The sequence below is a fragment of the Anoplolepis gracilipes genome, chromosome 5 (assembly GCF_047496725.1).
Source record: "Anoplolepis gracilipes chromosome 5, ASM4749672v1, whole genome shotgun sequence".
Lineage (NCBI taxonomy): Eukaryota > Metazoa > Arthropoda > Insecta > Hymenoptera > Formicidae > Anoplolepis > Anoplolepis gracilipes.
In genome coordinates this window covers 8218796-8232072 of record NC_132974.1, presented here as the reverse complement: position 1 = coordinate 8232072, position 13277 = coordinate 8218796, and the positions used below count along the sequence as shown (strand labels likewise).

Below are 13277 nucleotides of genomic sequence, written 5' to 3'. Positions count from 1 at the left end.
CTAGACTTGAATTTATTATAATCAGTTTAACATTTCAAGTCACTTAAAAAATAAAACATTTCAAGTAACTTAAAAAATAAAAAGATAGCACGACAAAAGATTTGAAAAACCGGCTTTACATTATACATAGAAAAGTTGTTTGTATTAAAACTTATAAATGAAATACATAATCTGAAAGCCATTTTATCCATCCGCAATAGACAGAAAATAAAAAAATAAAGTATTACTTCAAGTTTTATACGAAAAAAAAAAAAAATATATATATATATATTATGTATATATAAAATTAAATTTTTAACTTTAAATTTTCTTCTCTCTTTTTTTTCTCTCTATTAGATTTAATAATATATATCTTCTCTAGTTTTTAAAAAACAAACACACACACACACACACACACATATAAATATATATGTATGTATATATATATGTATATATATATATATATATATAATTTTACTTTTCTCTTTAATTTAACTCTCTGATTGCCACATGCCGATATATCAGCATGACATTTACACGTTTCAACTGCGACATGTCAATATATGAACACAGCATTCATTTCAGCACTTTATAGTTAAACAAAATCATTGATCATAAAATCATAAAAACGAATAAAACGACGCATTATATCCGCAAAAATGATAGTAAAGACAAATAATTTTTATAATCATATTTTATATTCTACGTTATCGATATTTTTAATGTGTGTATGTGTATAAAATTAATGACAAAATTAATAATACGACAATTAATTATATACATAGTTTGTATATATATATATATAGAAATTTTTTTTGTTTTTATACAAAGATATTTAATCTATCAAAATATAAATTATGGATATTTTTTCTTGCAAGAGAAAATGGGCTTCATTATTATTATTACAAATTTTGTAATAAAAATATCATTATTATTATTCATTATTATTATTACAAATTTTGTAATAAAAATATCAATTATTAATAAAATTTCTCCCGGCACTAACATTTCAATTCTGAGTATGATAATTAAAAAATAGACTGTGTGTGTATGCTGTCTGATATATACATAACACACATATAATAGTATTTTATTGTATCTTACCTCGAATTTGAGCAACTTTACCTTGAAATGGACGTAAGAAATTACTGAACAAAGCGTTAACTGTGCTGATTGAAGCCGAGAAATGTAAGGAGAGTACATATATTAAGTATATACCTCGACTTCTATACGCGCAACATGCAACCACGACAAGAAGTTTGTTACGTTGCGCTCACTCACAGGTCAGTATATACACAAGTCGCCATCTATTGGTACTTCAACTACACTACCATCAGACTCGGGGTCAATCACCTGTGACGGGTGACGGGACGGAGGCCATATTAATAGTAATAGTAAACTGTAGTGCACATACGTCACATATATAAGTGAATGAAAGTACATGTGTAGGCGAATGATTTTTCACCACTGTCAGAGGATTGGCGGTTGGCGGTCTATATTGTAACACGTCACACGTCTGAGAATATAAATGTTTTCCTTAATCGCGCGCGAGTGTCATTCAAGTTTGTTTACGAAATTTTTGTGAGTATATCTGCGAGATGCAATTTGCTAACGGTGAATTGGGAATAATAAATCGCCATTTATAAGCGCTACACAATATTGCTTTGTGTTGCAGCTTGCAGCCCTACCTCAGTAAATATATTGCAAGGAGCCTAAACCTAACCTTAATCTAACCGGTTCATGCATTCGCGGATTCTATCATCTTTCCGCTGTATATAAACAGCAATGACAAGACGCTTTGCAAACCTCGACTGATCTGTGATAATTGCATGATAAATCGCAACCGGTGGCAGGGAATTGCAGATGGATAATGAGTGAGTCCGATGATACGGATGTCCTGCTCCTGATCCCGCCTGATATATTCCACGTTGCATCTTCAGACAGCTCGAGTGAGTCTGCCAGAACAGATTGCGGGAGGACAGGCGTCATCTCGGAGCTGGTAGGACACATGCAATCGTTGGAGTCTCGTATTTCTGCTATCGAATCCAAAGACAACAGTATCCTGGACGTATCTGCGCTAAACAATTCGCTGGACTCTCAGCAAGCCTATGGCAGCGCATCCTATCCTTATTACCGACAGACCTTGCCTAAATTGTCTGTAAGTCAAAGCGCCAGTCTGCAAAATACTCCTGTGAAATTCCATAAACCTCTATCCGTTCCCTCTACTCCCAGTGGATATTTAACGCAAAACCATACTAATTCACTGAGAAATGACATGAAGTCAGGGTGTTACCTTTCGACAGCCGCTACCTCTAATTTGACTACTACTAATACTCTCACTCGAGCCAAGCATGATACTCTAACATCGTACTCTGACTCCCTTGTGGTACCTTCTACTTCTTGCGATACTAAACTCTCGCATGCCACTGCTATGTCTGTGAAGAAGGAATCTCACTTATCTCTTCGTCCAAATGATTGTTGTACGAGTAACTTGTATTATAAACCATACAATTCTTTACCTTCAGAAGTATCTGCATCAAACTTACCTAATACATCAATAGGTCAGCAGCATACTCGTACTAGAATAGTGCAAGAGATGGATCTGTCAGAAGTTGACGAGTTGCTTCAAGAAATGGAAGCCACTGAATTGGAATTATCGAAAAGAATAAATAGCTCCAGCAGATATCAATATTATAATGAGCTAGCTCATCCGATATTATCGACTCAAACTGTTGATACTGCAAATAGTCAAGAGACAGAGACACAACATAAGCTTGGGGCATATAAAAAATTAAATTTCCTATCATGTAGCAAAGAACCACAACTCACTGATGCTTTATCAACATTTTCTCAAAAGAAATCAAACAATGCATTCCCTGATATATCATTGCCATACAGTGAATCATTCCAATTAAATGAATCTGACAAAATGATTTCTGAATTTAAGACATGGAAACAGCCTAGTTCAAAAGCAAATGGACATACAATAGAAAACAATAAAAATGTAGACCACTTATCTAATGTATCATCTGCTACAATTGACAATACTAAATCAAAAAAATCAACATCAAATCAAAATATTATAAGAAGTGAACCAAGTATAAATAACATAAATACTCAATCCAAAGGTTCTATTACAGACACTCTATTGCAAATTAGTGAATCAACTAAATTTCCTGATGTGACAGCTGCACGATATAGTAATACACAACATTTACTGGATCCTTGTAAAACGCCACAACACAATGGAAATGGATATGATGACAGAGAAAAATCTGTATTTGCTAAAAGCGCTGTACATGTTGCTACAAACACAGATCTTGAGTCAAGGTATTTTATATATACAAAATTTTTATATGTTCTCTTTTGTTTATATATATGGAAAAGTATAATATTACTGCTATTAAAAAATACAATTTAAATTTTTGAAAAAAATAGACACTTTTATTAACAAATTATAAAATTTATTTATAGGAAATGTCAACGAATCTTGTCACTTTCGGATTTCTGGGAAATTCACCCATCTAGATCACAAGAAGAAACACTTAGAATCAAATTGGAAGAGGAGAAATTTCGTAGAGAGGTATAGTATAGTAAAAATGAAATATATGTGTATATGTGACATAAGTATATATTTGCATTAATAAAGATATATTTTTTGTTTTTAGCATTGTGAACATCTAATTCAAGAACTTCAGAAACGGTTGCTGGAACAACAAGAGAAAGTGGCAGTAGCAGTTAGAATCGACAATGAGAAGAATGTTTTAATATCTCAATTTCATACAGCTTGGTCTAAATTAAAACAACAAGTCGCAATCCTAGAAATTGAACATAAAAACTCACAAACTAATCTGCAAAATGTCACAGAGAAACATCAGTCTGAAATTTCAGAATTTCAAACTCAAATCAAACAGTTTGAAGAAAAATTATCAAAAGCCTTAGATTTGGCAGCTGGATATAAAGAGAAAAGTGACACCACGATCAAAGAAAAAATTGATTTATTAAAAGCCCATGCAGATGAGTTGGAAAGTTATAAATTATTAGTCCAAGAAGCAGAAAATAGATATGAACAAATAAAAATGGAATATAACAAATTATTAGAGAAAAATCAGCAAAATGAAGAGATATTAAAAACTGTTCAATCAGAGTTAAATAAAGAACGTTTGAGAGGGAGTGAAATACGAAGTGAGATGGGTGTCATTCATAAAGCACTAGATACTTGCGAAGCCGAATTGACAGTGCTCAAACAAGAAAAAGAAAATTTGCAACTTAAACTGAAAGAAGAGATAAACAGAAATTCTATTTTAGAACAAAAAAATTCATCATTACTTGTATCTATTGATGATGCTAAGAAAGCAGAGGTGATATATCTGAAATGTTAGACAATTTGTAATTAAGTTATCAAATTGCTTTATATTACTTTAATTTGCTTTTATTTTTTCAGAAATTTGCTAAGGACGAAACCAAATCTATTGTCGAGCAAAAGGAAAAAATCAGGGCAGAATTACAGGAAGTTTATCAGAAACAGGTCGATGAAGTGGTAAAAGCAAAATTACAAGAATTTCAAACGCAACTTGATACTGCCGAATCAGAATTTTTAGAGGAATTAAAAACAAGACAACAAGTTATAGCTGAATGTGCTGCTAGAAAGATAAAGGATGTTATTGATAAGTTCGTTGCATATACTTTTTCTTATGTATTGCAGTAAAAAATATACAAGTTAATTTTTTGAAATATATAAATATATTGGATTTTTTCAGACATCGTTTGGAAATAAATTTGTTGGAGGAAAAACATAAAGAAGAGAAACGATTGTGCGAGCTACAATTAGCTCAAGCTTTACAAAGATCATCTATGTTAGAAACGCATTTAAACTCCCAACGCACAACAAAATCTCAACTTGCGGAACAACTACATTCTGTTATGCAAAAGCAATGGCAGCAAGCTCTACATATTATATCAGGTAAATTATAAAATGAGTTTGAATTTATATTACTTTGCTTGATTACTTGTTAATATTATTATGATAATAAAACTATTTGGTACATAAATTATAATTATTTGTAATTATAATTTGTTATAATTACAGGTGGTAATACAGATAATTTATCTCCGATTCAAAAAATTTACACAAACAAACATTTTGACTTTAAAGTTCCTAAAAAGTCTGAATCAGTGCCAAATTGTTATGCTAAGCTTACTCAGGAACCAATAAAATATACGACTCAGTCATTAGAGACACAAAATCCAATACAATTGCTTGAAGATCAAAATGAAAGCGTGAATACAATGAATTCTAATGAAAATACACCTTTAACTAGTAGAAAGGAATCGAAGAACGATCTTCGACAATATGTAAAAATGGTGAATAAATTTAACAATAATCTTTCATTACTAAAAATTGAATTAATAGTACAAATACAAATAAATTATTTACAGATTGCAGAAATGCAATTAGCAAAGGAAGATAAAGATCCAAAATCTAGAAGCAGTATTTCAAGCCCGCCGTTAGAATGCAGGGAACTACCGCGAAAACATTATTTAAAAAAGGAATTAAGTATAATGAGCGAAGATAGTATCATGTGGCAACCAACGTCTGAGGTTTGTTTTATATATTGCCGTTAAAATTTTATGTAGTATATAATATATATATATATATATATATATATATATATATATATGTATATTCATTTATTTATTTATTTATAACGTAACTTTTTTATTTTTCTAGGCTTCGCATGACATTAGTGAACATATACCTCTCCCGCAAAAAATGGGTACGAAATTAGATCAAAAAAGCAAGCCGCCTTGGAAATGACACATAACTTATGATAATAATGATATCGAAGGTGTGGACGAACTCGACTAAATCTGTTAGATCAATTCGATGCAGTGTACTTAATTAGCAGTAATATAAGAGATTTTATAGGCGAGGAAAAAAACGATCTATAATATATATATTTTATAATGAAGAAAATTTAATAAAAATTTTTTACATATATTAAATATATATATATGTCGAGTTGTTTAAATTCTTACATTTTTGTATCCTTTTGTCCCCTTATCAGGATTATATAATATTTAACATTATTTCGTAGATTGAAAATGAAAGAAAGAGAGGATCATTAATAATATCTCCTTTTAAATCGTACTGTAATATTAAGTTTTATAATTCTGATGACATTAATCTAACTACCGATTTAATGATTCTTAAATTGTTAGATTTATATTTTGACACATGTGAGTTCTCTCAATATCAAAATATTTTCAGCGAGTTACGATATTTCCATATTGTCGAGCGCGCAGAGGAAAAGGATGTTTGATAAAATAAACATCCGAATGATAAAATAAACTCAAGACCGACGAAATTGATAACAGGAAAGTTTATCATAGAGCAAGAATACAATTCATTGTGGTTTTAAAATGTAGTAAACACAGTATTAAATATACATATGTATACACGAACATAATTAAAAATCTTTCTTTATGTATACAAGATGTACCTATTATAAAAATTACGATCATCTAGTAAACGAATTATGTAATCTAACATAATCTGCGGTCAACGCGCGTATCAAAAAAATTATTTTATTCTTATTCTAACGATAACTCTGTGGTATCTCATAAAAGCACGAGAAACTCTTAAACTTAGAGCTTGATGACCCGAATAACCAGATCTAAGGTCGTAAATCTCTTAAGTCATTTTTTTTCTTGGAGTGACGTAAATGATGAGTTTCGGGCTAAAATTAGAGACCTATTAATTTTTATCTCATTAATAAACTAAAAAATTCTAATGTAATATAAAAGATAATATAAAAGAAAGATTTTAATTTTTATATATTAAATAATAATAAGACTAGAATTAAGTAATGTCAGACTCGGAACGTGCAACACCTCGAATAATAGAGAAAATAATGCATATACCAAAGAAAACCTAGTTCATACAAGTTTTCTTTGGTATGCATTATCTATGATTTGCATTTATTATACAATTCACCGTGTAGCGCATTCCGAATCTAACATCACTGTTTGAATTTTGTTGCAACGGATAATTATAAAAAACAAAAAATATTTTACTTATGTATAACAATTAAATTATACAAAAATTTCTTATTATAAAACTTATTATACGTGCAACAATATGTATAGGTTCTAGTATTTTTGTTAAATATATGTAATTATACATATAATAATGTTTTTATAATTCTTACTTAAATAAATTATAATGCAACGTAATTAAATATAATGATTGAATATATATACAATTATTTATCTAATATAAATGTGTGTAATTATATTAGATAAATATATATATATATATATATATATATATATATATATATATATATAATATAATTTTTATATAATTATTATTCAAAAAAATATATATGTAATTCATAAATTTAATTAAAATCTCTAAATTCTATATTAAAATATTAGTTTTTATAACGAATGAGCTAATCAAGATGCATCACATATACACAAACACACAAGTAAAATTTTACATATTGATATCATATTCAACACGTTTACTTTTCACAAGTTGTTGTAGGCTGGTATCCTTTAAAGATATGTGTTACTCAATCGTCGTCAAGATTGCTCATGAATAACAATCGATCCATGGCACATACATACATGTTCAAAACAGAATGTTGCAGATTGCATGTTTTAAAAACTTACATTAAATTGAAGTGTCAATCACGCATCCATTATATTATTTATTATATCTCATTATCTCATAATTTTAGTTTTGTGTGACATAATTATATAATTCCATAAACTATAATATAATTATATAATTATATGACAATGTTCGTTTAATGAATATATTTGCATTCCAATGCATTTTAATTATTAAATGTTTATATGTGTGTGCTGTTGTTTAATGTTTGGTAAAGATATTAGTATCTTTTAATATAATATTAAATTATTAATTAAATAAATATTAATATTCTTTATCAACATACACACACAGATATAAAGAAAGAAATATAATTTCTCTAAAAATATTACATCTTAATATATAATTACACCGAAATGTATTGTTTTTAGATCACGGGTTAAAATTAAATTTATTAAATTTGAAGTTTGTTGAATTATTGCAAACATGTCAATGACCGTAAAATCAATCCTATTTATGCAAAATTGTCTTTATTTTTATGATTGTAGTATCGTAAAACCCTTTTGCCGACTATCATTTTGCACATCTTACGAGGAACAATACGCTCGTAAATTCTATAATCGTAATTCGATAGAGTCGCAAAAGATTCTTGCAGATCGCATTCTTTTGTTGATTTCGAACTGGGAAATATAAATAACGAAACGGAATGAGCGACTCACAAGCAGCGAGCATGTCTCTTCAGCTATAAACGACGACCACACGCCCACGAGTCCTGGTTTCAAGCCGGCGCCAGTTATGAGAATTCTATGCAAGGAACAAGTTGCCGATTGAAAACGAAAGAGCAGTAAGAATGCAAAGGGAGGAATACGTGATAGTGGCCACCCCCTCTTCGTTCGTATAGTAATAGTCATCCATTCTTCGTGCGCTCGTACGTACGCGGCTTTTAGTCGCCTCGACAGTCGAGAAGAAATCACGTCGTGCGCGATCTCAGTTGGCTAGTTGACGCGTACACTCGTGAGCGGAATCTGAATGCATGGCGAAGATGCATCTCATTGTCAGTACGAGACGACGCTTGAGATTCTGTTGGATAACAATAGCGCTGCTCGTCGGTCTTCTTGTCAGTGCCTCCGGCGGTGTTTGGAAGAGACGGGAGGATAAGACCAAGTGTCCAAAAGTGAAGGGTATACGCAACTTTGACATATCCGAGGTACGAAGTTTCTCGTCATCTTCACGACAACACGAGATTATTTTATTGTTACGCGGAAATGAAAAGTGAACAGTTTCACACATTTTATTTTGATATACAATTGTTTTTAACAATGCTCCTCCGACTATGAAAAATTATTGAATGATTTCCCTACAATACATATTTTAAATATATTTCTTTTTTTACACACACACTCTCTCTTGCATCATATACATATATATATGATTGCGCAATATTATTCACATATAATATATGGATAGGTCAATAAATTGAACTTGTTTATGTGTTTCCGGGGACTATGGATTGCAGTTATAGATTATGCAGATCGTTTTCACGAGTGTATCAATGTTTTACTTTTGTAATTAGATCTACTTTTTTCTTCCTTTTATGTTTTTTTTTTACTTGTATTTAAAAATAAATGTTAATATAAAATATAATATAATATAAAATAATAAAAAATTCTTTAAAATCAAGTGTTTGTAATTTTTTAGTTTGACAAGAAGTTAATATCTTGAAAAATTGATTCTATACTTGTAGAGAAAAAATTGGTTTACTATCTAATTAGTTCTTAATAAATAAAAATTCTTACTGTTGTGACTATTTACAACTATTTTCATATAAATCAAAATTACTTTTTCTGTATTATTTGTAGCATCCGATATTATTCAGTAAAATTTACAACACTTTTCGTTGATTGGAATCCAAATTCGTAATTTTATTATATAATTTGACTATGTTATTTACGTGAATACATTGTTTTATGTGCTTCATTCAATACGTAATATATTACTATGAGTATGAAGTGCATTGATATATTATCCACAGCTTTGGAAATGGATATAATCAATGAACATTTATACCATATTGCCGAATATGTCGGTCGAATATTAATTGTGCAGAACGTAATCCACAAATATATTTATTAGACGCAATATGCCGAGTCTGTGCAATAGTAATAGAGATTATCATTTGCCGTACAATTAACGATAACTGATTTGGCATGTGATAGAAAATAATAATCACTCTGTTGACGTTGACATTCCTATCGATAAACCACAATTCTACGCATATATGCTAAATGTTATTGCATGTATGTTATTAATTTTTCAACGGATTGTGAATTAGAAATATATAATATTAATAGTAACAATTGGGCAAACACATTCTAATGTATATGTAAAACTAGCGAATCTTTCTGTAAAAATTTATAAATTATTAAAAATCCTAGTTTTATTTTTAATAATATTTAATAATTTTTAATTCTAAATTGTGAAGCTATGGCGACTGATACCGGGAATGAATCATCCCAAATATTTTTAATTCATTTTGATTATTTTTAATTCTTTTAAGTTCTTGGTAATTAAAACAAATAATTGTGGCTATTAAATCAATGAAAGTGCCTTAAAGCAGAACATAAATACACAAGTTCACGCAGCATCTTGCTTTGCGTTTTGCGAAATTTTCTTTACTATTCTTTAATTCTTTACTTTCTTCGTCAGATTTTATACATTATTACTATGTACTAGTTTTACTAGTACATTATTTTATACATTATTACTATGTGCTAGTTTTACTAGTACATTATTTTACACTATACACTGTACTATATTGCCAGTTTCATACACACTTATATGTCAAATACGAAAGGCCCAATACAATTTTTTCAACTAATAAATAAATTGATAAGTAACTTTAATTACAATAAAAACTATATAAACAGAACTTAATTTAGATTTTCTATTTTTGCGAATTAGAAATTTGTCACATTGTATCAAATTCTATATATTTTGTTTTCGGCTTAAATAATCGTTTAATTCTAATTAGAAAATTACAATTAAAAAATTACAAAAAGCAAACAATAAACTATTGTACAAAATTTAATGGCAATCTTTTACTAATAGAAAAATTGTTGTTTTAATAGAAATTGACAGCCGTAAATTCAAATACATCTATAATATCTTAATTAAAAATAAATTTTAGAATAATATCTACTATTCAAAAAATGTTTATAATTAATATTTAATAAAACAAATACATATAGTACATACGTGTAGATTATTTTTATAATCCTTATAATTTAATATATTTATAATTTTATTGGACGTATGTCACTTGCAAATATATAAAATATTACAATTTACTGGCCTCGCATTTGCACAGATTCTCTTTTCAGGGTAATGTTTGGCGGATTTATTTTTAGATCGGAAGACTATTTTGGATACATTCATATATTCCACATACAACTAACTTCCGTTGATTTTTTTTTTTTCAAAAAATAATGATAAAACTTCTGGATGAAATAAAGTGCGTGCGTGTGTGTGTATGTGTCAATTCTTAATTTTTAATCCTTGTTTAATATTTGTTTTTCATTTCAATCCTTGTATTTGTTTTTCAAAATTATAAAGTGAGCAAAAAATACAAAAACAATTGATATATATTTAGATATTTTAATTTCTTTTATAAACATACAATAGATAACTGGTTAAGATATAATCGCTTTGTCTTACATTTGCATAACGTAATTTTCAATTTGATATAATTTAGAAAAGACAAAGGTTTTCATAGCTAATAAGATAAACTGCGTTTTTAAGTATACCAAGCTTTTTCAGATTAACAGCTATTTCACAGAAATAGGCATTGAACTAAAATATAATATTTATCTTATAATAAATCTAAAACTTTGAAATCTCTTATACTTTCGATGAGTGATTGGAATAATTTATTATACATATATGTTTTTATATATAAGATAAAGTGTTTTTTTTAAAATGTATTAGTAATAATGTTGTTCCTTTTCTCTTCTAGCAGAATAATAATGAATAATATACATACATGTATATTATATTTTAGGGAAAGTAGTATACAATTACATAAATTTTTTATAGTGTATGAAAAAGAAAAAGTTACATTATATACAGTTGGAAAATAATAAGAAATACGTTTTTAGGATAAAGATAGTTATCTAAGAAAAACGATAATTATCTAAGAAATTTCTTGAATATATCTTTAATGCCATTTATTATTGAGCGTGCTCGCTTGACCCGCATAGCACATGCGTTCATTAGCATATGTTTAGCGCGAAGAAAATCAATGTGACATGTGTGAACAAACTCATTTCATGCGTGAGTTCATGCTTACATACACTCGCACATAACAGACACTTTACACTTCTTACAGTTTCTCGGATTGTGGTACATAGTACAATACTATGCAAGCTCAGAGGAAGCGCTTGTGTACAGATGCATGCGAGCCGAACTTTCGGTTTCGCCTGAAAACGCCGAAGTTACCATGAATTTCACTTACAGTTTTACCGATGATCCCATTAATGAGCTGCTCGTTGGTAACATTACCTGGAAAATTCCCTCGCCAGACTTACCTGCTCATTGGATACACGCTGAGTTTTCGTGTAAATAGTTATTTAATTAATGTAATATTTTTCTACTTTTTCAATACATTGTAATATTACCAGAAAAATATTTTAATTTTTTTATTATTTTGTAAATAAAATTGATTTTTTTGAATCAAAAAAGTTTTTGAATCTATTTAATTTTTTAAGTATTTTATCGTAACATTAAATATATGAAAGTTTTTTTAAAATTTTCAGCTGAAAAATTCTTATAAATCATTGTTATAATAATTCGATTACATCAAGAATATACATTTTTATAAATAGTATATCTTCCAGAAAGAGGAATATGTTACAATTAATTTTATGATAAATTTGATATATTTTAGACGAAGGAGTATACAATACATATGTGTTAGATTCAGATTATAAATCCTGGGCTTTATTAATGCATTGCGCTGAAAAAAGCAAAAGTCCACGATATTTATCTAGTTTTATCATGAGTCGCGAAGCGAGCCTTGGGGCAAACGTCATTTCTTATCTTCGAGAGAAGCTTCCTAGGTACATTTATCTTATTTTAATATTACTGCGATTATATATAGAGTTTCTTTAGAATTTTGTCGATTAAAAAATTTTTCAAAGAATGTTGATAAAATATATTTTAAAGTGTTATGTTAGCTAATACAAGATATTTATTTTGTCTTATAATCTGTATATAATTTGAATTATTGATTCGAAATTATTAATTCTATTATATATTTTTAAGATGCCCTTTTCTCCCTAGTCATTGAAATAAGATAAATTTATTTTCTTTAAAAATTAATTAAATCTTTTTTAAAAGAAAATTATTCTTTTAAGACGAATTATTTAAATTGAACTGCAGTATATTTGCCGTTATTTTATGAGATGATCAGAAATACATTTTTACCTTTTTAAAATATAGATATGACATCGATTTGGAGTACATGTTTCCTATGGATCAGACACAGTGCAATAAGACCGACAGTTCGGAAGATATACCGGCATTGATATCAGCCAAGAGAGGCTACGCCAGCAGAAGACATCCGTTAAGACGAAAACATAGACGTCAATTACAAAAAAATATAGACAATGCAAAAAATTAA

At 28.7% G+C, this 13277-nt stretch overlaps 2 protein-coding genes across 13 annotated transcripts; both read left to right on the top strand.

Moving 5' to 3' along the window:
- Positions 1-1338: 1338 nt before the first annotated feature.
- Cnb (centriole duplication and spindle assembly protein centrobin) lies at positions 1339-5947 on the top strand. 12 transcript variants are annotated; one of them, XM_072892612.1, is made up of 10 exons: positions 1339-1560; positions 1655-2459; positions 2541-3309; positions 3454-3562; positions 3648-4340; positions 4424-4650; positions 4740-4942; positions 5069-5343; positions 5419-5580; positions 5711-5947. In XM_072892612.1, the coding sequence occupies exons 2-10, from the start codon at positions 1850-1852 to the stop codon at positions 5795-5797; spliced, it is 3135 nt and encodes a 1044-aa protein (XP_072748713.1). In that variant the 5' UTR covers positions 1339-1560; positions 1655-1849; the 3' UTR covers positions 5798-5947. The 12 variants fall into 12 exon arrangements, with proteins under 12 accessions (XP_072748713.1, XP_072748712.1, XP_072748716.1 ...); XM_072892615.1 differs by having other exon boundaries at positions 1340-1560; positions 1655-1671; XM_072892614.1 differs by having other exon boundaries at positions 1340-1560; positions 1655-1671; positions 2508-3309.
- Positions 5948-8523: 2576 nt separating this feature from the next.
- On the top strand, positions 8524-13277 carry Karl (lipocalin/cytosolic fatty acid-binding protein Karl). The gene is made up of 4 exons (XM_072893006.1): positions 8524-8807; positions 11985-12213; positions 12543-12714; positions 13097-13277. The coding sequence occupies exons 1-4, from the start codon at positions 8634-8636 to the stop codon at positions 13275-13277; spliced, it is 756 nt and encodes a 251-aa protein (XP_072749107.1). The 5' UTR covers positions 8524-8633.